Genomic DNA, 24,814 nt, shown 5'->3' with positions numbered 1-24,814 from the left:
TACGTTAAATAAATTTTAATATTAGATAGCACCGAGAGTGCATTTTTCAGTGAGTATTGTATATGTATAGATAACGGTTTACAATAAATTTGTGAAAGGCAGAAAGCAAACTGGATAGCTGTTTTGTATGCGGCCATTATTTTTCCGCACTAGGACAAATATGAAATACCTACGAATATTTCCGCACAGCTCTGTAGGCTAAAAACTGTGTTTTACAGCCCAAGGGTGGTACCGCACAAGGAAGGCAGTCACCAGAAAAGAGAATTATTAAGCATTGTTAAGCATGCCAGAGCACTACAGTGACGAGTGACGACCATGACCGAACTGTCAAGAGTGTAACGTCAAAGAAGAAGAAGGGTGGATAAGGTCTACTTTATAGTTTTAATAGCTGTGAATTAAGAGGCACTTTGCAAACAAGTGTATTGTAAAATAATTAATTTGGAAACAGATGTCAGCCGTCATTGCATTGGCAGTTCTGGTGCTGAAGGTGTTCTCACTTCTCACTATAGGTATTGTATATTTATTTAAAAATCAGATTTTGCAATTAAATAATAATACTCATTTTTTGTGGTTATCACTATTTTTGTTTTTGCTGAACATTTAATAAAAAATAGGAAATTTCTAGCAGTTTCATTAAACTGTGTTTTCAGATACATATCTACCCAGCGGTTTAGCTGTATAAGTTGATACGTTGTACCGATATGTCAGTCAGTTTCTTAATTAGCATTTGAATCACCATTATCATCAACATCAACCCATCGCTGTTTCACTACTGAGCACGCTTCTCCTCTCAGAATGAGAAGGGCTTGGCCATACACCTTTGAAACCATTTGAAACATCTCAAGCATGCAGGTTTCCTCATGATATTTTCCTTCATAATTAAAACGAGTGAAACGAGTTATTTAACAGGGTCTTGGAATCACACTAATATTATAAAGGCGAAAGTTTGTATGTATGTGTGTGTGTGTGTGTATGCTTGTTACTCCTTCACGCAAAAACTACTGGACGGATTAGGCTGAAATTCAGAATGGAGATACATTATATCCTGGATTAGCACTTATGCTACTTTTTATCCCAGAAAATCAAAGAGTTCCCGGGGTTTTAAAAACCTACATCCACGCGAACGAAGTCGCGGGCATCAGCTAGTTTAGTAATAAATCGATGTGATGTTTTGTATAGCAGTAGTTTATGGGCTAGAATGCATTATTAAAGAAAACTATTAAAAAATATAGATTTTTTGAAATTCTTAATATAATTGTCGTCACAAAGCGTAAACGACAAATTATGTTTCAATTTTGCAACATAAAAATATTTTCTCACAGAAATTACTCTATTTTTACGTAAAAAACCGTCCAAGTGCGAGTCAGACTCGCGCACTGAGGGTTCCGTACTCGAGTATTTTTTCCAACATTTTGCACGATAAATCAAAAACTATTATGCATAAAAATAAATAAAAATCTGTTTTAGCATGTACAGGTAAAGCCCTTTCATATGATACCCCACTTGGTATAGTTATCTTACTTTGAAAATAGAAACATATTTTTTTTTTTTAAATGATGTGACCACAAATTCGCGGTTTTTAGATTTATTCCTGTATTTTTGCTATAAGACCTACCTACCTGCCAAATTTCATGATTCTAGGACAAAGGGAAGTACCCAATAGGTTTCTTGACAGACACGACGAACAGACGGACAGACAGACAGACAGACAATAAAGTGATCCTATAAGGGTCCCATTTTTCCTTTTGAGGTACGGAACCCTAAAAATCGAAAAATCTAAATTTTTTAAATGATTTTCTTTAATGATGAGTTCTAGTCCCATAAACTACCACTATAGAAAAGATAACCTCCATTTTTATTCTTCTTCTTTGTCGCAACACTCTTGGCAGAGCGGTTGTGGTCATCATGAAGTGACGTTTTGGGGGGCAGATGTTACACGCCTCACGAGCATTCGCCACTTCTCCCTGCTGGTCGACATTCTGGTACATTCGTGCACGGCACCGCCCACAGCGGACTTAATTTGGTCGGTCTTGGTTGCTTTAACTTGGTTGGTCGGTCGTGTAGGCGACCTTCCTCGCCCTCTGGTACCCTCAACCTTGCCCTGCACCACAAGACGCTCAATGGAGTCATTCTTTATTCGATTTATAGTCCATTTTTATTACTAGATTCCAAGACCTTATTGCTTAAAACGCACATAACTCTAAAAGGTTAGAGGTATGTGCTCGGGCATCTAACCCTGGACCTCCAGAAAAGGAGACCGATATCCGAACTACTAGGCTACCTATACCTACCTTTATTAGCATTTAAATACTAAGGAATTAACATAATATTATTTTGAATGGGTACCTAAATAATAGCTTTGCGAGTGGTAGGTTAAGAGGGGTCTCTCCGTCACTCGCTTCATACAAACGTAGTTCCGATTTCATTTGAATATTAAGCAACCAAAGTCCATGAAATTTTCCAGATTTCTGTTAAAATATTCGGTTTCAAAGTTACGCGGTCTTAAAAATTTACATACAAATCTTTGAGCCCCTGTAATTTTAAAACGACATATTTTTAGAAAAATCTAAAACACCACAGACACAGATATTAGTTTCTAGAATATGTCTGCAAAATTTCATGGACTTTGGTTGCTTAATATTCAAATGAAATTGGAACTACGATTGTATGAAGCGAGTGACGGAGAGAGCCCTGTTAAACAATAGGTGTTTAGAAATAATTACTTACTTATATAATTTGCGGTTTGTTAGTAATTGGAATGATTAATTAGTTCATTCGATAAGATTTATTGGTATAAATTATTCAAATTAAGGCGGAGTATCCGGCGATCAGTGTTTAGAACATCAGGTCAAGAACCTAGTGTTTCGTAATCAAAAGAAAACCGACAAGTGCGAATCTGTATTGACGGTTTCTACACGGTATCGTACCGGAATGCATCGTTTTGCGGCACGGCTTTGCCGGAAGGGTGGTAACTAGCCACGACCGGAGTCTCCCACCAGACCAAATACAAAGCGGACTTGTTAAACATTCTTTATGCTAAAAAAACCGGCCAAGTGCGAGTCAGACTCGCGCACTGAGGGTTCCGAACTCGGGTATTTTTCCGACACTTTTCCAACGATAAATCAAAAACTATTATACATAAAAATAAATAAAAATCTGTTTAAGAATGTACAGGTAAAGCCCTTTTATATGATACCCCACTTGGTATAGTTATCTTACTTTGAAAATTGAAACACGTTTTTTTTTTTAAATGATGTAACCACAAATCCACAGCCGATAGCCGTATAAGCAAATCACTAGACCCCATAGACTAACGAAGTAGCAACAGAGGCACATGGTGATATTATGGCGAAACATAAATTCATAGCGCCATTATTCCAGTCTGGTGCGTCTTCACTGTCGACTAGCTATGGAGCCTGTGAGAGCATTCATTTACCTACTACTATAAAACCCGATGGATGCACTATGACCTTTCTCTACTCAGTGACTATGACAAAGCAACTGGTATCCATTTCATAACATTATTAAGCAGGTTAAGCATAGAAAAAGCTCAACTCCAAAAAAACCCTCACGTCTCTCTCATGGATACAGTTAAAGATGTGGAGAGTGACATCGACTACTTTTTACCCGACTGCGGCAAAGCCAAAAGGAAGGGTTATTATTTTTGTAGGTATACATTATGGTAACGGAAACTGTCTGCTGAAGGTCGTTTTAATCCCTACCCCTATAATTATAAATGCTTTTGTTGTTGGTTTGTCTTTCAATCAGCCCGCAACGGATCGACGTAAGTATCGAGAATATAGTTAAAAAGTTCCCACAGGATTTTTAAAACCTAAATCAACTATTATTAATATTGTGTGGATTAAGTCGCGGGCATCAACTAGTTTTTGATATTTCCTTGAAACATTATTACAAATATAGTTTTAGGTAAAACTAGCATCCACTTTCATGAGCACAAAAACAAATTCTGTGTAAAATGACAAAAGCGATTGAGGTCACCCTTATATTTGCGGCAAAGGGAATGGAAACCTGAAATCGAATGCATCCAAGCTCGTTAATATGAAGTCTAAAAATAGTTGAGTCTTACACGAGCCTTTAAAAACCTCGTGTGTGGGCTCCACAACTAACTAGATTAAGTACCTATTTACATATTTGGATTCATACTCGACATATTTTTTTTATAGCTTGGCTATAATCAGGCTTGCTGGCGAATGATGATGCGGCCTAAGATGGAGCGCGCTTGCCTAGGAGATGAATATTCACTCTTAACTTGAAGGTAATACGATGTAATCATATTTATATTGGAGAGGTAAACTGATGCGGAAGGGCGTTTCATATTATCCTAGCGGTGCGTACCTTGGCGAATAGGTACATGATACCTACTTTTTATCAAGCATGATTGTCGTCAAGCGCAAGCCTGCCTTATATTATTATCACTACCCATAATATAAATTCGAAAATGTGTTTGTTTGTTGGTTTGCACTTCAATCATGCCGTAACTCGCAAAGCAACGAATTGACGTGGTTTTTGCATAGGTATAATTATAGGCCTGGAGAGTGACATAAGCTATTTTTTATCCTGGTAATCAAAGAATTCCCCGGGATTTGTAAAAAACGTATAAATCCACGCGGACGAAGTCGCGGGCATCAACTAGTGTTGTAATAAATAAGTGTAAATAAAAAATTTATAACACTCCCGACAAGTGAAGGTTTACAGTAACAAGAAAAGAGCTGATAACTTTCAAACGGTTGAACCGATTTTTTTGGATTATTTATAGCTAAGAACACTCTCGATCAAGCCACCTTTCAAACAAAAAAAAACTGAATTAAAATCGGTTCATTAGTTTAGGAGCTACGATGCCACAGACAGATACACACGTCAAACTTATAACACCCCTCTTTTTGGGTCGGGGGTTAAAACATAAGCTGTTAGAAATGAAACTCTCTGCTGCTAAAAGATGCAAATGGTCAGGCGTGCAAAGCCTAGAAAGAAATCAAATTAAGAAAGGTAGGTAAGTAATAGGTATAGGAAGGCAGGTTTATCCATAAGCGAAGTTCTATCATTTAAACTTTCTTCTAACTAGAAAGCTATCTATTTTGCTTGTATGTCGTTGACCTCAAGCTTCTCAGGTCGCCGACCAATAAACCACTCGCTGAAAGTGAATCCAAGTGGATTGAGTTGAAAAAACCGGGCGAGTCTATGGGAACGAACCCATTAGTAACAGGTGAGACTTATTTGTGTGGCAGAGGCAACTACATAAATAGATCTAGAATCACCCCCAGTTTACGCTCCCTCGGTAACCCTGTAGGGCTACTAGGGCTAAGGTAAGTAAGTATTATAGATATTATGAAAAAACCTGCCAAGTGCGAGTCAGACTCGCGCACCGAGGGTCCCGTACTGGAGTTTTTTTTATGACATTCTGCACGATAAATCAAAAATTTATCACACTTATATTAATATTATAAAGGTGAAAGTTTGTATGTGTGTTTGTGTGTGTGTGTGTATGTTTGTTACTCCTTCACGCAAAAACTACTGGACGGATTTGGCTGAAATTTAGAATGGAGATAGATAATATACCCTGGATTAGCACATAGGCTACTTTTAATCCCGGAAAATCAAAGAGTTCCCACGGGATTTCAAAAAACCTAAATCCACGCGGGCGAAGTCGCGGGCATCGGCTAGTTATGCATAAAAATAAATAAAAAATTGTTTAATAATGTACAGATAAGGCCCTTTCATTTATGCTACCCCACTTGGTCTAGTTACAAGTTATCTTACTTTGAAAATTGAAAATACTTTATTATTATTTGTGCATTATATTATGTTCGTCTGGTAGAAATAAATCTGTAGATTAGTATATAGTACTTACAATTTTTTAACTTGGAAGACGACTTATACTTACTGGTTGAAATAAAATGCAAAAATTATAAAAGGATTTCCCGTACCGGGAATCGAACCCGAGCCTCCTGGGTGAAAGCCAGGTATCCTAGCCACTAGACCATACGGGATATGAATTAAATATTGAAAATATTATTCATTTCCTTTTTTAGTATTTTTTTAAAGAATTTAAGTCAAGTTTATCATACGCAGACTAATATTCCCCTTTCCCCTCCAACTAAGCGTAAAGTTTGGGCTAGGAGTAGGTACGACAATAGTGCAACGGCTGGGGTAAGGGGTTTGAAGTTGAACCAGCGACCTTTCGGATTTCATTTCAGTCCACTCCTTTAATATCGAGGCTACCATTTATTAAGACCAACTGTAAAACATAATATTTTGTTGAAATTGTAAAATTGTATTTTAGACATATTATTATATTATTGTATCAAAAGACGACTAAAAACATCTTTTGAAAAATTTACTTTGTTAAACTGCTAGCACGACCTAGCGATCATAATGAAAACTTAGTAGACGTTTGCAATCCTGCCATCTAGCGGCAACCGTAATAACTAAGTAAGCGTGCAGATGCCAAACCATTTTCATGAAGTAGTACGATAGTTCAAGTGCAGATGTCGCTTCTGTATCTGTCTGCATTATCGTAAAAAATAGTGATGGTCTCTAGATTGAAATTACCTCTACCGACCCTTCATTTGTTTATTAATTGGTAATTACTGTTACTAAATAATTTAAATAAATAAAAATTGTCTAAATACCTACTATTAGCTGTTTTATTGTGTCCTGAATTTTAAAATTACCAGAACAAAAATAGATTCCAGGAAAATAAGACTTAAGTAAATCATTTTTTAGGGTCTCTAGCTGAAAGACATTTTATGTTAATAAAATAGTTACTAATAGTTTAATTAAGAATAATAATTAATTTTCTTTAACTGTTAGCCGACGGCCGACGGCCGATGGGGCAGACGTGTTCTGGAGTGGAGACCGCGTACCGGTAAGCGCAGTGTGGGACGACCTCCTGCCCGCTGGACCGATGACCTGAAGAAGGTGGCGGGGAGCGGGTGGATGAGGAAGGCGGAGGACCGTGTTTGGTGGCGCGCTCTTGGAAAGGCCTATGTCCAGCAGTGGACGCATACAGGCTGATGGATGAACTGTTAGCTTGTGAATGCTCTAGATATAGGCTTACCTACTTAAAAGTTGACAACTTTTATTTTTCTTCCAAATTATTATCAATATTTGTTTATTTCAGAGATCGCTTAGTTCTAAGTGAAGAGCAAAACAAAATAGATGTATGTAAATATGTATATCTCTTTATTATTAACAATAATCTCTAGACAGGAGGTATTTAATTACAATAGACTAGATTTTGTCACATTAAGTACCTTTTTAAGAGACGTCGCTACAACAGTAACAATGCTATTTTCACTACTTACAGTCAAAATTTTATAAAAAGTAGTTAAGTAATTAGGTTTGTTTAAAATTTTAAGCATTCTAACATTTGGTATCTTTGGCATGAGAATACAGAAGTATGCATAAGAATTGGAAAGGATTAGAAGATCTTTTTTAATACTGATTGGGAAATACTGACTTGATAGTTGGTATACAATAAGTATCTACAAAGTTAGGGTTATATTGGATCGTGTTATGTAGAAAGTCAGTCATAGATAAAATTATAAATGACTAACACAAATTTAACAATAGTAAAAATAACTTAGAACTCAAAATTCATCAGATGACTGTTGCATACCTAGTGCATGTACAACATAACATGGTCCAATAATAAAAGAATTTATAAATGACTATTTACTCAAGTGTTTTGACGATTGGCCAATGTTGAACTTTAAGTAACATAAACAAGTATAACAATAATCTTTATTTAATAATTTTTTTTTTTTAATTTATAACAGAAGTGGGAAACAAATGAGTAAAAGTCATTATTCTTTTACTTTTACTTTTATTAAAATTTATGGAATGTATTTTATTCAGTCCTTAACATTGAGATCGATGGTAACAATAGGAACGTAATTTTTCAGAGAAAGTTATTTTTCTTTAGTATTTGTGACTAAGTAGTTAAAGATTTTACAGCACTATGATACAATGACTAGAAGAGTTATATATAAGATCCAGTAAACAGCCGATATTTTTAATTGTCAATTAGAGATTATACTTTATTTTTCGGAACCATGACTTATCAAAAAAATTTAGCCAGTTTTACTTTAAATTAAAGAAATAGTAAAAAAATGAAATGTGTACACTGTGTTAACTGCACAAATTACGAAGGAAAACAGTAAATACTATTATTAAAAAAACTGCTTCTATTAATGGAAATAATTTAAATAAAATATCTACCTACCTATCTATTTTACAACATGCAGTAATCAATATTCGATCTGACGATTAAAATATTATATGCTGCTATAAATGATATACCTAGGCCGATTGAAATAGTTTTAATATACATACTAGATTGACGGATTATAATTTCTGATTCAACATTGATTAGTTGATAGATCAAGCGTAGAGTTTGTAAACTTTAAGTTTTGGAGCCATAGAGGTAACGGCTACATAAAACTAGTTTAATTTAGTATAGTTAATATTAGTATAGTGTTTAGTGGGCATTGCGACGCCTCCTTCCAGGGCCACCAGCGTAGTTGGCAGCGGCTAGGCCCATGAGATGCTTGGCTTGAATAGCTCCGGAGTAACCACGGCTGAGACCCAAGTCGAGGGCGCGTTTCTCACTGGAATTCAAAATTTATGTTTAGTACATGCTCCCCTATGATTGATATCAGTCCTTATTAACTTAAACACAAAAAATAAAAAATAAAACTATATTAATAGGACAAAAAACTCTTTTCGACAACAAAGCATTGTACTCTTTTGAATTTAGTTGAATATTTCATGTAGGCGAATTAGTAGAAATTATTAAAAATAATTTAAGTGAAACTTTAATGTTGTTTTGAAGTGTAAATGTGAATAAAATAACAAATAACTAACTAAAACTGCAGTGCAAATTATTTATTACTATTTACTTACAAAAAATATGAGCATTACCAAAAATACTATCATAATATAATATCAACAGAAAAATCTATCCTCGAATAGTACACTACAAAGTTTCACTTGAATTTTTCAATAATATATAATTTCTGACTAAGGATGGCGCCCGGTTCTGTCCGGTTTTAATTACACAGCCCGAAAGCTTTTTAACTGACTATTTATTTTATCTATATTTTTATAAATCTCTATCCATCGTTCCAAAGCTAAAGTCAAAAGTTTCAATTTAATTTGTACTCTATCTACATAAATAAATATTTCTTGTTCTAAGCATGGCACCCGGTTTTGTACGGTTTTAGGTACAAAGCACAACACTAGCTACATTTCATGGCAAAAGTAGAGTAAGACATATTTACTTTGATATATCTTCATTCTCGTTGGTTGGCATCAATTTCCTTTTGTAGGCGAGCATGGGGAGTAAGACATTCAATATAAAAAAAGAAAATTAACCAAAACAAGTTCATACAGATTTTTTAATGTTAAGTAAATCAATTATAATTATGAGGACCGGTTTTGTACGGTTTTCGTTATAAAGCTTTTCATAGTCCAAGACACAATAAAGTAAAAAAGGCAAATAGAAATAAATTAGATTGATTTCTCTGTTCTAAATTCATTAACTGAAATACCTGACCTAATACACCTACTTATAGCATATTATATAGATCAACGAATAAAATAAAACAATCATTTTTATTTTGCGATTTAAAATGCAGTATAGTAAGCAAATTACAGTAAAACTGGTTAAATAAAAAGAAAGCAATCATAGTTAGAGTATAAATTTACAATTATGACACCTAAAATATCGGATACGTTTCGAGCATCTAAAAAGTAAATAAAATTGTTTATAGCATGTTTACTTTATCCTTACTCGAAAAGGCGCGAAATATTTACATAATACCCCAAGAGCTTTACGGATATTTACATTCGACGCAGGTTTCGCCATGATGCGATTATTCTCACGTGTTGTGTGTTGAATGACGGGCAAGGATTTTCAGTTCCACATTTTTCCTTGAGACATTATATTACAGGAAAAAGATATACTTCCACATGAATGAATATGTTCGATGTTTATTATGTTATGAATAAATTATTTGTAAAAGTCGCTTCAGGTTTTACGAATCAATAGAGTTACATATTAAAAACTAAAAACCAATTATAGCAAGAAATAAACTTTAATGTATGTAGCAAATTTTTTTATAAGCCAGGAAAGTGTAAACTCCCATAGATATATTATATGGTTTCTAAGCAGTAAAATAGAAAAAAAAAAACAAACGCTAGACTAGGTAAGTTAGTGAAGCGTATCTAGGACTCCTACATACCTAGAAATTTCTTCTTTAAAGCTGAAAAGAAAAATATAGAAAAGAAATTAGAAGTGTTTTTACCATTGTGTTTATTTTGTTCTTAGAACCTATATGTTTTCATTTGTGTAGAGGTGTAGGTTAACACTTTTTAACAATATTCCGTAAAAAGTGTTCTCGAAAAATTTATAACTAAGTCTATTTCAGTAGCATAATAGCTGCTATAATAAAATTATTGAGTAAAAAGTCTTCCGACTCGGCTAAGGATGTTCCGTGAAAGCGAAACTTCGTAGAAACATTAATTCTTATTAACATTTAAAAGGTTCAAATGAGGGGCATTAGTCTTTGAGGCAGATAATAACTTAGCCAAGTGTCGAGTTCGCTTCCTAAACGGAAGAAATTACACGTCTTAATGATTTTAGGCTCGCAGTAAAAACCGTTAAACATTACAAATAAATTACTTAAAAACTTTAAGTTAAATAATTTCATTTTAGACACAATAAACCTAACTCATACTCATAATAATTATTTGATAATATTATGTGAATAAAATTAACAACCTTGATTTATGGAAATATCTAAATCGGTGTAACTTTACATTTATTTATTAGGTCTATTCTAAATGAGGACTAGTCTTGTCCTTAGAAGACGTAGAAGACTTGGGAAGGAATTTGCTAGGTAAAACCCATGTTAAACCTTTTAAAAGTTATCGTTGCACTATATTCCGCTTTCGTTATCTCTTTTCACTTAGACTAAAATTAATTAATTAATTGATCAATCTATCTGTAGAATATATCGATAAGTTCGCCAAAATAAAGTACTTAAGTAAAAGTAAAAATATTTTTGTATTCAATTAAACTTGTACAAGTATTTTTGAACCGCCAAATGCATCTACCACTGGTTTGAAATGCCTCTCCTACCAAGAAGAACCAGCAAGAAACTCGGCGGTTGCTCTTTTCAAAGCAAAAGCATGGTTGTTAATTGTCAAAAAAAGAGACCATACAATTTTTAACCAAATCTAATAACGTTCATAAGCAGCTAACCGACAGACAGTATATTGACTACTAATTTAGGTCGTTAGTTGGTTACGAAAAACCATGTTTTATGCTTCTCACCTCTCCATCTTGCGTTCCATCTGGATAAGGTCGTTGAGGCGGTTCAGCATTCCCACAATCTCTTCTGGTTCATACTGGCCTTCTTCGCGGTAGTAGTTGTTGGCGCTGGAAAACATTAGAACAGATTTTTTCTAACAGTATTAGGCATGGCTAACTAACATGGCAATTCTCGATAGATACAACACACAGATGGACAGACAGACACACAACAAAGTGTCCTTTTCCCTTTTTCCTTTTAAGGTATGGAACCCTAATATATTAGGGATCATTCCCCGGAATTGGCCACCTGCAGACCTCTTTCTAGCCGTGGGCGTCCAGCCGTGGATGTAAGGACAAAGTACCACTACCTGGGGTAAGCAGCGGCTGGCAGGATGAGCAGCAGGGCGCCCAGCAGGCAGCAGGTCAAGAGGCAGCTTAATCGCACCATCCTGTAACCAATCCATACAATTTTCATTAATACCCAACCCATATTTCACTACCCATATTGAATGCAAAAGTGTTTGTTTGTGTTTTTACCCGACTGTGGCAAAGCCAAAAGGAAGGGTTATGATTTTAGTAGTCTATGTATGTATGTATCTTTGTATTCAGATTCTGTGTATTCCACCGTAGTGCCTAAACTACTGGGCCGATTTTGATAAATGAGGTGTCAATTGATTCGTTGTAAAGGTCCGGATGACATAGGCTATATTTACACGAAAAAAATTGATCTAACGGATGTTACATCAAAAAAAGTGGAGGTCTCCAAAACTTTTTTCTTATGCTATTGTATAGAGAGGGATGTCAAATGAAAGAGGAGAAAATTCTGATCTCATGTATATAAATGTACAATAACATTTAAATAGACCAAGCGACAGAAAAGCAATTTTACTCTAATATTTCAGCGTTTATTAAGACGATCGCAGTCAGGTTTTAGACACACACAAATATTACTATGTACCTAGTTAGTGCTAACATATTTCTCCCACATTAGTGGTATAGGTACCTAGCTACAATAGAATGAAAATAAAATAATACAATTTCAATTTAAATGTTAAGTAAATAGAAGTGCATATAATATGTACGTGTAACAATAAAGAGAAAGCAATAACAGTAAGGGCTTTAGGTGTAGTTCGTTAAAATACGGGTGAAACATTTAAATAGAAATTACCTCTGTAAAATTAAGTTTGTGAGAGCTCAAGTAAAGTATGTTTAAAATATTCAATTACCAGAAGTAGGTAAAACATTCTAGCACTATTTAAGAGAGGTCTCTCCGTCACTCGTTCCATACAAACGTAGTTCCAATTTCATTTGAATATTAACAACCAAAGTCCATGAAATTTTGCAGACATATTCTAGAAACTAATATCTGTGCCTGTGGTGTTTTAGATTTTTCTAAAAATATGTAGTTTTAAAATAACAGAGGCTCAAAGATTTGTATGTGAATTTTTAAGACCGCGTAACTTTGAAACCGAATATTTTAACAGAAATCTGGAAAACCACAGGCACAGATATTAGTTTCTAGAATATGTCTGCAAAATTTCATGGACTTTGGTTGCTTAATATTCAAATGAATTTGGAACTACGTTTGTATGGAGCGAGTGACGGAGAGACCCCTTTTAATTAGTGAAATATTAAAAGTCCCAAATGTCAAGTTGTTGGTAACGTGAGATAATTCAGGAAAACGTTGCAAAAGAGCCTTAATTATTTTGAGATGTTGGAATAATATTGTGCAATGAATTTTAAGAAGATATCCTGGATGATTATGTATCTGGGTTGGTTAAATAATATTGATATTCAATCTATTTGTAAGTTCATATTATGTGAGACATTAAAAAATACGCTTTTATTTTCAAGAAATTGTAAAGTAATTTTTAAACTTAAGGTGATATAATATCCTAGCTCTCTGTTTACGTTCCACGTTTTTTTTTTACCCCCGACCCAAAAAGAGGGGTGTTATAAGTTTGTCGTGTGTATTTGTGTATCTGTCTGTGCCATCGTAGCTCCTAAACTTATGAATCGATTTTAATTTAGTTTTTTTTTTGTTTGAAAGGAGGCTTGATCGAGAGTGTTCTTAGCTATAATCCAAGAAAATCGGTTCAGCCGTTTGAAAGTTATAAGCTCTTTTCTAGTTACTGTAGGTAACCTTCATTTGTCGGGGGTGTTATAAGTTTTTAATTTACACTTGTCTACTAACAACGTCATACTTAAATAAGCATTTATAAAGAAGTTTTGACAAAATAATGTATTATAGTGCTCCATTCAAAAATATCTGTAAAGGACATCTTTCGGAATATTTACTAACATGGCTTTTAACTCATAATACCTCGGTACACACTACATAATATACTCGTACCCCCAAAAAGCTTTTAGTTGCAAAATAAGGGTGGTACCTTATTTCGCGAGGCATTCTTTGCAGTAAAAATCGGTCAAGTGCGAGTGGGACTCGCACACGAAGGGTTCCGTACCATCGTATAAAAAACAACACTTTTTAATTTTCATGACGGCCATTTAAATTTTATATTATTTGTTGTTTATAGGCGCAATAGACATGTACATGTGAAAATTTCAACTCTCTACCTATTACGAGATACATCCCACTGACAGACGGACGGACGGACGAACGGACGGACGGTTGGCATCCTTCGTGTGCGGAACCCTAAAAAGGGTACAGGTACAATATATTTTTAGCCGCCTGGGTTGCAGAGGTTAATGTGTAACTCAACGCTGCTTGTTTATATTTACATACTCCTGGCTTTGTATGGAAATTGGACATTTGTCAAGGGTGGAATAACGTGGGTAAATTCTGGGAAAATTCAAGGTGTAAGAAAAATTTTTATTCGTAAAAGAGTAAGTAACTACTGAGTTTTTAGCTGGCTCCTCTCATTAGAATTGCTTTCCGAACCGGTCGACGGTAGAGCCCCATATTCACTTGGCATCAAAATAAAAATTATTATTTCCTACATCCATGCTTGACACTTAGCACTGGCAAAGACACTTGGCATTTTGCAGTTTTAGGTACAGCACACAGCATCCTCATAAACGCGAAAGTTTGTGTGTATGGATGGATGTATGGATGTTTGTTACTCTTTCACGCAAAAAACTACTAGACAAATTTGGCTGTTTGGAATCAAGATAGATTATAGGTTGAATTAACACATAAGCTACTTTTTATCACGGAAAATCAATGAGTTCCCACGGGATTTTTGAAAACTTATATCCACGAGATGTATTTTATTTTTAGAGAAGTACGAATAGCAGAAATTTCTTACAGACATTTATTATAATATCTATCTACTTTGTATGAATTTGAAATGAACTATTCTTGAACAAGTGCTTTTAACTCGCTCTACTTTACCTAAGCCTACGAAGTTGTACGGACGTGACTATTGGACTATTGGACTATGGTCAAAGTTCTGGCCGACCAGTGGCTTAGAGTTAGTTAAAGTTAGCTAATGTGCAATTACCGAGTGGTTGTAGCAAGACAATCGGATCAGTGCGCTTGGATTGTGTCTGGGTAGGACTAATGCCTCGTTTGAATTGAGTGCTTACTCGCACGAGTACCTTACAATGCTTTAAGTATAAGAAATGCCTGTATACAAAATTAAAATATGTCCACGATTTCATCCGCGTGGATTTAGGTTAAAATTCCCGTGGGAAATTTTGATTTTTCGTGATAAAACGTAAACTATGACACTCTCTAGGTCTGTAATTATATCTATGCCAAAATTACATCGATCATTTGGACCTGTATTTTTAGTTTAGTTTAGAGATTGTATACAACGTGTATAAGAGAATAAGGCAATATTAGAGAATAAAAAGTATGTTAAGGCAATTGTGTAGAAAAACTTGCCATATACAACGAGGCTCCATTAGGGACTTGTGTTTGCCGCTAACATTCTCTACTCACGCAAGTGGCTTACGCGCTTGAATGAGCAACCAAAAATAGCTTGTTGACTAGACTACAACATGGCTACAATGTGGTTACAGAGTATGTACTTAAGTTACAGAGACAAGCTAAGAGTATGGCAACGTGCTTACTTAGTTGGTTCGAAATAATTCACAACCAGTAGACTATCTATACTAATAAATAAAATTGGAGTGTCTGTCTGTAATTTCGAAATAACTACCTCATATTAAGCTCATATGGTTATTTGAACGATACCATAACTGAATCACACGTTTTTAAAATTTTTGTCTGTCTGTCTGTCTGTCTGTCTGTCTGTTTGAAAAGGCTAATCTTTGGAACGGCTGAACCGATTTTGACGGGACTTTCACAGGCAAGTAGAGGATTGACCAGGGCGTAAAATAGGCTACTTTTTTAACCGACTTTTAAAAAGAGAGTTGTGTTTTTCTACCTATGTACACCGAAATCTCCGAGATTTCTGAACCGATTTGCGTCATTTCTTTTTTAATCGATAGAGGAACTTTGCGACATTGTTTCATAAAAAATTTGGAGTCCAACTCCTCAATCCTGATGCTGCAGGGGATCTGACCAATCCACGCGGGCGAAGCTGCGGGCATCAGCTAGTTTATTACTATAAAGGATTGCTAAAAATACATATACCACAATGTAGACAAAAGTTAGTTTACCAATAACCAATAGGGATCAATAACAATTGGGCCCTGTTTTGACGGTAAGCAGGTTAAAAACTAGTCAAGTGTGAATCGGACTCACACACGAAGGGTTTCGTACCATCGTACCTACAAGAAATAACACTTTTTATTTTTTTTGTGATGTAACCACAAATTCACGGTTTTCGGATTTTTCCTTTACTTGTGCTAAAGGATTTGCTACCTACCAAACAAATATCATGATTCTAGGTCAACGGGAAGTAAGAAACCTATAGGTTTTGATTAAAAATATAACAGAAAAAGCGGGGTGTTATAAGTTTGACGTGTGTATCTGTGTAACTGTGTATATGTCTGTTTCTAAACTAATGAACTGATTTTAATTTAACTTTTTTTTTGTTTGAAAGGTGGCTTGATCGAGAGTGTTCTTAGCTATAATCCAAGAAAATCGGTTCAGCCGTTCGAAAGTTATCAGCTCTTTTCTAGTTACTGTAACCATCACTTGTCGGGGGTGTTATAAATTTTTAATTTACACTTGTACTTCTTCTGTAGTATGGAAATTGCAAACGGTAGTGCACGAGTCTGACTTAACTTGGCCGGTTTAATGCAGGATTGTTTAAAAATCAATATCAAATCAAGGTAATCAGATCAAGATAGGCACTCACGTAACAACCTCCTAGGCTTGTGGACTGTCATGCGATTATCAGTGAACTTGAATGTCGGCTGATACTGCTTAGTGATTTTATGAAACCATCTTATCGCAGCAAACGAAGCGTGCTGTGAACACTAACCCTTATGTGTACTAATTACACTGCAGATATTGGTTTACCCAATGAGCTGTATGCCATAGAGAGAGACATCAGGTGTAAAAAATCCCCCAATATACAGAATATAGAGAAATTGTATCCTTTTTACTCTGGTTATAGCCGTGAAGGCCTTGTAGTTGAGAGGTCCGCCTCCGATTCGGGAGGTACGTGCCAAAGATGGAATCGCCGACGGGTTCTCACCGATAACATTTTTGGAGTTATGTGTTTTTAAACAATTAAATATCATTTTATTAAAATTGTCAAGGAAAACATCGTGAGGAAACCTCAATGCCTGAGTTCTCCATAATGTTCTCAAAGGTGTGTGAAGTCTGTTAATCCACACTGGACCAGCGTGACAGACTATGGCTTAAATCCTTTTCATTCTGAGTTCTGACCCGTCCTCAGGAGTGGGCCGGCGGCCATGGGTTCATCATTATGATGATGATGATGAAGAAGACTCTAGTTTTGTGTGGCCTAGTTGGAACAGAGTATATCAATCTTAGAATAATAACGCCAAGAACGGGTCACTGAGTATGTAGTACATGGACTAGTTTTACTTTTCATACTTTTCGGGCGAGGTATTATTCTGCTCTCGAGATATTATTAGTCTATTGCGGCTAACGATTAAAGTTTTACAACAAATATGTACCCGAAGTTGGTACCGCATAAATCAAATATCCGGTCCGCAAAGCCTTTGATGACATTGGAAGACACGTATCCTTGTCGATAGGATAAATAAAGGTTCAAGGCTAATATTATAATGCCTAAGTAAGAAAGAAAAGTCGATGACCTTTATATTGTGTCGACTGTCTGTGTGAAAATGGTTTGCATACCTACCTAATAATTTTTGACTACATTATTTTGAGTTCTCTATAATTTACTCAAAAGTGTGTCAAAAACCCATTCCATTCTAAGAAGAATCAGCAATCGGTTGATGACTGTGTTTGGCGATGATGATAATAATCAAATTACGTTTCTTTTTACCTATTTCTCGTGAATCCATCCGCGAGTTTTTTTATAGATCTCGTTGGACATAGAAATATCATTGCTTGAGCTGTATGATGTTGATATATCAGTCAGTCAGTTTTCCTATTCTTGTTATTAAAGTCCCATTAGGCAAAACAATACATTTTCGCAGAAAGCCAGTGATAACGCGAAGTCCGAGTGAATTCCCTAGAAGTTTATCCAATAAGTTTGTGTGCAGAAAATCTGTTTATATGAAGTCAGTTGTCCTGTGAATTATATTTGATATGTTATATGGAGAGCAAGCAGTTGTGAGAGCTCACTATATTTCCCCTGAGACTTCTTCAAATCGCTGAGTAAAATTACAGGAAAAGCTTGAAGAAGCTAGTTATAATAAGGATGCATTTCCACGTTAATCTTATACCAATGCTTTAACTGTAAAGGAAATCATCGTAGGAAACCTGCATGTCTGTGAGGTTTTCCTAATATTCTGAAAGATGTGCGATGTCTGCCGAACCGTACTTACTTGGCTAGCATGGTTTTTTAGGGTTTCGTACACAAAGGCTAAAACGGAGCCCAGTTGATGTCACTCTGCTGTCTGTCTGTCTGTCTGTCCGTCTGTCTGTCCGCGTGTCACAGGTCTCTAGCTCGTAGAAATGAGATAGAAACCTGAAAGGGTATTTGGTGTATAACGTTGACCCAAAACCAAATATGGAATTAGAAAACTTTGGAAAAAATTGGAATCCAATTATTCCTCAATCCTGATGCTGCAAGGGACTTGACCACCAAATCTGATGGGATTTGGAAACTGTCGGTTATAAATTGATATTGGAGGTACGGCGGACGAAGTCGCGGGCATCAGCTAGTCATAGCCTGACTGAGGTTAGAGATTTAATAGAGCAGCTTGTACTATATTTGCATTGAACAGAACTTCATTGTTGATTGTGTGCTGTAAGATCTCTTAACCGCCTCTAGACGTCGCGACAATGCGCTAGCAGTCGATAAGTGATATTGCATCAAGAACTGAATACTACAGAATTGAATATCCATTGTTATGCGCCGACTTGTGAATATCTGTAGACTGCTAGCTGCTAAATATGAAGACTAGCTGTATTGGTGTGTCTTTTTACCCGACTACGGCAAAGCCAAAAGTTATGATTTTAGCAGTCTATGTATGTAGGTATGTTTGTAGGTTTGTATTTATGTGTTCCACCGTAGTACCGAAACTACTGAGCCGATTTTGACATCATACATCGATGGATTTTGATTAATAAGGTGTCAATCGATTCGTTATTATGGTCCGGGGGACATACGCTACATTTTTAACCCCCCACCCAAAAAGAGGGGTGTTATAAGTTTGATGTGAATCTGTGTATTTATCTGTGACATCGTAGCTCCTAAACTAATGAACCGTTTTAATTTAGTTTTTTGTGTTTGAAAGGTGGCTTGATCGAGAGTGTTCTTAGCTATAATCCAAGAAAATCGGTTCAGCCGTTTGAAAGTTATCAGCTCTTTTCTAGTTACTGTAACCTTCACTTGTCAGGGGTGTTACAAATTTTTAATTTACACTTGTTTCATTATGATTATTTAATGCAATTCATGCGTTAATTTTAATACTCCATGGCTTCAACTAATACATTCTTGGTAAATTTCCAAAAGGTTAAAGTATGACAATGTTAATTTAAAACATTCTCGTCCCACTGAGAACTTCAGCTTTGTGTTCATAATCACAAAATTTTACTTATGTTGAAACTGGGCTAAAATTTCCTTTGTAAAACAAGGCCTAGATAATTTTGGTCAAGCGGTTTGGAAAACGGGGCAGCTATTATTTTAGAAGTAGGTATATATTATTATTGACATAACGTTTCTGTAGATTAACGAGTATTCAAGATGCAAATACAAAATCTAAAATACTTGAAAATATTTAATTTAGTTATTTTTAATATTTCAAAATTTAATGAAACTAGCTTTACTTCAACTAGGCCTTTACATAGCTAAGTATATAGAAATGCAGGTACTTAAGTTAAGTAATATGTAGTAATTGAGTGCATTAACTTTATCGGTAGGTACCACTAGGTATAATTTTCTTTTCGAAAGCAAGCACAAAATACTCAAATAAGTGTACTTCTAACGAATTGTTGTAAGTACAACCTTTATTCAGTGTAGAACAATTACAAAACAGTACTTACAAGGTTTTCTTTTTAGGGTTCCGTATGTCCAGAGAAAAAACGAACTTTTATAAAATCACTTCGTTGTCTGTCTGTCTGTCTGTTTGACTGAACGGAGTTTAAGAGATAACGTTAATAAAGATGACCAATTAGTATTAAGTATATAGTCTTCTTTTAACGGTATTTACAATACCGTTAAAAGAAGAAAACTTAATGATTGCGCTTACGTCAAAACAATTACTCCAAGTGGAACGGAAGTTCGGTAAAAAGAAACGACCTGAGAGTCGTTTTCGCTAGATTGCAATTTGTTGTTAAAAGTTCCATTTGCAGTTTAAATTGGCGCTGCAACTTGTGAAACCTAGTTTGAAGTCTGGAACGTCGAGATTTCACGCGCGTGCTAGAGCTGATACCTACAGAGTTTATTTGTCTGTAATTAACAAGAAACTATAGTCTGCTGCTACCACTACTATTATTTTATTGTCTACTAGATAATGCCTGGACTTCAACCGCGTGGATGTAGGTTTCAAAAATCCTGTGGGAACTCTGGGTTTCCGGGATAAAAAACTTTTCATCCCGGAAACCCAAGGAGTTCCCACAATATGTCAATTTAAGTGACGCAAGCGACCTCTGTACCTGTCATATAAGTCGGTTAACGGATGGGCCTTTATGAATCCCTATATACAACTAGTACTTACTTTGCTTTAGGAATCTGAAGAATACCGATAGATTGAATATAGAAAATGGACGTTATTCAATAACGAACAAGAATTCAGGCCATTCGTAGATTTTGGTAGAACAACAAACTGAAGGTTTTTCGTTTGTTAAAGTGTGCTCGAGTTTCCACAGAGAAATTCATATCGATTCTTCAAGTAGGCAATAATATGGCCATGAAAGACGATATTCAGATAGTCCAACTTAATTCTAGCGTCGATCCCTTAGAAAAAAGAGCAACCGCCGAGTTTCATGCTGATTCTTCTCGAGAAGAAAGGCATTCCGAACCAGTGGTAGATGCTTGAATTTTAAATTTTGAATAGACACACCTCTAAATAATGTTCTCCTACGGCCACGGCAGCAAGTTTAGGACTCATAGACAGGTGCACTCTCTTAGTCCAATGGGACGGCATTCCGACACGACCGGAGAGAGATAAGGTGCAAGACCAGCGGGTTTATGTGCTCGGCGAGGCAAAGGGTTGTAACACCGTAAACTTTTTAACTCCGGGCTACTACTGACAATTTCTTGACAACAACCCTCAATTTTTATTGGACCAACCCGGGAATCAAACCTGGAACATCAATCCGCAGCCGAATAAGTTAACCACTTAACCAATGAGGCAGTCAGTACAATACGAGTATACAAGCGGTTTTTTATTTGACGACAATCATGTTTAAAAAAACAATGACAATGTTTAGATTGAAGTGCCTCTGTCTAGAAGATGCCTATTCACACATACCTTGAAGGTATTTAGGTTATAGGTGGCCGGAAACATGGACGCCGGAAGAGCATTCCACATCTTAGCGGTTTGTATCAGAACCGAACCAAGCTATAACGTTCTGTAGAGGTACTTAGATTGGATATCGACCACACAAGGGTGCCAACGTTCACAGTTTCTCGCTGTTTTGTGGTAGAAAGGTGAAGCAGGAATAAAGCTGTGAAGTAGCACACTATAACTCGGTCGCGCTAAGTTTGCACCTCGCTGGAATGCGGCGCCTTTTACGTTACGTTACGTTTACGTTACGCGTTTTACGTTATCATTCCTCATACGTGCATGACTTTAAGGTTTAGAAATACTCTTTCACGATCTGTTTCCTACCAATTGCAGTCCGGGTATCTCTGACATGAGAGTGAATAAACATCTTTTAGGTAAACGTGTTCCATCTTAGCCCACACCACCATTTTGATTGTGGGCATGCGTGCTCCTCTAGTGTATAAAAAAGCTTGTAAAAGGTTTAGGATAAGTCTACCCTAAGGAACTATTTTCCCTATCTTCCTCATGTCACTGCGTCCAAAACGTATAAAGGATGGTATGTAAAACAGACAATGTCCAGGTAAGATAAATCCTTTGACTACAGATAATATATTCATAGACTCACTCAAATGTTATCCGTGCGCAGTAGAACTAATCGAGTTTCGGATATGTTATTTTTTTGATGAAGATTTTGTCAGCTAACATATTACATCCCCAAAAGCATCGGTTGGTACGCGCACTTTTTAGGTAAATGCAGTTACACCAACATTTTTACTCAATAATTTCACTTTAGACCGATTTGCGTGATTATCATTTATTCGATGGTGAAAATGGTCTTTGAAATATGTCCTTACAATAATCAACTCTGGTTATAGTTTATTAACCAGCATCAGTCAAGTCTATCTTGGTGGAAAGGTGATGAAAAGTATATTTTTACATAAAACAAGTGTAAATTAAAAATTTATAACACCCCCGACAAGTGAAGGTTACAGTAACTAGAAAAGAGCTGATAACTTTCAAACTGCTGAACCGATTTTCTTGGATTATAGCTAAGAACACTCTCGATCAAGCCATCTTTCGAACAAAAAAAAAAACTAAATTAAAATCGGTTCATTAGTTTAGGAGACATGCACAGACAGATACACAGATACACACGTCAAACTTATAACACCCCTCTTTTTGGGTCCTTACCTTCCTTTATCTTAGTAAAACTATCTTGATTACTTTCAAGGGAAATCTATTTTATAAATAAATGGAAATAACGGAGAATACAGTAATCAAACCACTGCATTAGGTCAATTTGAGATGTTGTATATTCTCACTAAATAGTCTTCCACTAAGAAATTTTCGGAATTTCCACCCAAGTGAAACCGGGGTCGGTCAGCTAGTACCTAATTATTTAGTCATAATACTACTACAACAAGATTAGATTATGATTTAAGACGACCTGGATCTTCAGGGATTTGAAGACGTGATATCCACTAGCAGTACAAACTTAAAATATGTTTTGTCACTGATTTATTACGCTCTGGAGAAATTGGTGAGATTATCTCAAGAAAACTTACATTCAAATTATGAAAACAAAATATCTAAATTACAGTAACTATATGCGACAACATTTTTTGGTACATGAATTTAATATTAATAAAAATAAATAAATAAAGAAAAAGTATTATTTACGTGCCAGAAATTGTAGTCACATAAATAAATGAAGTGAAGCAATCTGTGAAAATCCTTGCAAAAATCTATGACTAGCAGTGGACGCCTACAGCTATCTTTTTCTTCAGGGACCTTTGAGAAAAGGATAGCAATACATTTGGACTTGTTAATTTAGATTAGCTTAAAGATTAGCCAAAATGTCGCACTGTTGAGCTATATTTTACAATCGTCTCCAAAGCATTTTCTGGTCATAAAGTCACTTGGATTCATTGCTCCCTGTTCGCCACTTTGCGCAACCCTAAGATAAACTCAACAAAACTTGTCACCGAAGTATTTGTATGGCAAACGGGAGCTTTTTGAATGGTTCGCTTGAGCCCTGTTATATTTTCCCATTATTTCCCGCAAGCTTTCAGATATCCAGCTGCCGCGGCCGGTACTTGAAAGATCGATGGGAGAATCATGGGGGTTGGATTTTATTCGTAGGCCGTTGGACAACATTCTCAATAGAGTTGGGCATACTTAAACATCTACGAGAATTTTCCTCTTCCTAGAGAAAAAGTTTTCGAAATTGTCAGTTTAAGGGTACAGACACGATACTATTTTGTAACGCGACTCATGGCAATTGGGAGAGCTCGCGAAGTTGACGTTTGAGGTCGATAGTTGATTGACTGTTGCATCAGTGTGTGTTGCACAACAATCTTCAAAGAAAATCTTCAAGAAAGGCCTTTTTAAATTTTTAGACAATGGGTGGTTTATCCTACGTGGAACGTCTATTTGACTGGATCCAACACACCGCTATTGAATAGAAATGTCACAATCAGAACCCACACGATATGAGTTGATTATGAAATGGGAATGTTTATCAATAAGGTAAACAATTACCAAATCACCACAGCTCTATCCAACCGCAAATGTGATAAATTTCAGCGCAGTTCGCTTTCAATCAATTTATTTACTCGGGAGCTTATATTCGGTATCAAATAATAAGCACATAGGACCATTGTGATGAGAAATTTCACACGTGACCTAGTAGTAATTTAATAGTTTTTATCGTTGATGGAGAAAACACACACACACACACACACAACTTTTTATCTCACTACAGCGAGGGTAAGCTAGATGCAAGAATAGAAGAAAATTTTGTAAAAGTCTTTATTTTATTTTTATTTTTATTAAATCATATTATACGGATTTTATCAAAATGGTTATAATATTAAGTTACTCTATCATAGAAAATAAGGACCTGTTGTTTTTGTTTTTTTAATCTATTTCTATATCATTTTTGTTTTGCAACAAACCTCTAAGGATTTCATACGACGTCTCTGCTAACAATTCAGGTCTCAAATACAAAAAAAAGGGTCAAATAGAATGAGTAGCGTAGCGGCAAATTTTCAAAGGGATCTTAAATCTACGGTTGCAGTACCTCTTTCGTATTTTGTTCAATGTATTATTATAAGCTTTTACAATACGGGTCTTTACTTTTCCTGTTGGGTGAACCTTATTTTCAGTAACGTAAAAACATATTTATGTTGGTACAAGGTTTGTGCGCAGTACGCACTCTCGGTTTCTATTCTCTTGCAGGTAGGTAAATAAAAATATTACCATTTTTCTCACAAAGTTTCGTGTACAAAATTACTGGTGTCAAATGTATGTAGATAAATATTAACAGGGCTCTCTCCGTCACTCGTTTCATACCATTTCATACAATCGTAGTTCCAATTTCATTTGAATATTAAGCAACTAAAGTCCATGAAATTTTGCAGACATATTCTAGAAACTAATATCTGTGTCTGTGGTGTTTAAGATTTTTCTAAAAATATGTAGTTTTAAAATTACAGGGGCTCA

General features: G+C 35.6%; 1 protein-coding gene and 1 non-coding gene across 4 annotated transcripts in view; both read right to left on the bottom strand.

Annotated features, from left to right (window-relative positions):
• Positions 1 to 5,936: 5,936 nt before the first annotated feature.
• Positions 5,937 to 6,008, bottom strand: Trnae-uuc. The gene has a single exon. It is a non-coding gene; the product is annotated as a tRNA-Glu (tRNA).
• A 1,172-nt stretch (positions 6,009 to 7,180) lies between these two features.
• The window catches only part of LOC123870031 (diuretic hormone class 2), a 59,293-nt gene continuing 41,659 nt past the window's right edge, over positions 7,181 to 24,814 (bottom strand). Inside the window, exons 2-6 of one of the 3 annotated variants that reach the window (XM_045913190.1) lie at positions 11,704 to 11,787; positions 11,360 to 11,464; positions 10,266 to 10,286; positions 9,303 to 9,341; positions 7,181 to 8,630 (exon numbers count right to left, since the gene is read on the bottom strand). In XM_045913190.1, coding sequence (XP_045769146.1) covers positions 8,501 to 8,630; positions 9,303 to 9,341; positions 10,266 to 10,286; positions 11,360 to 11,464; positions 11,704 to 11,786 — 378 coding nt within the window. In that variant the 5' untranslated portion in view covers position 11,787 and the 3' untranslated portion in view covers positions 7,181 to 8,500. The remainder of the gene's footprint in view (positions 8,631 to 9,302; positions 9,342 to 10,265; positions 10,287 to 11,359; positions 11,465 to 11,703; positions 11,788 to 24,814) is intronic. The other 2 variants (XM_045913191.1, XM_045913192.1) reach the window with 2 other exon arrangements.

This window comes from Maniola jurtina, chromosome 12 (genome assembly GCF_905333055.1).
Source record: "Maniola jurtina chromosome 12, ilManJurt1.1, whole genome shotgun sequence".
Lineage (NCBI taxonomy): Eukaryota > Metazoa > Arthropoda > Insecta > Lepidoptera > Nymphalidae > Maniola > Maniola jurtina.
The sequence above is the reverse complement of the archived record's forward strand: the minus strand, read 5'-3'. Positions and strand labels throughout refer to the sequence as shown.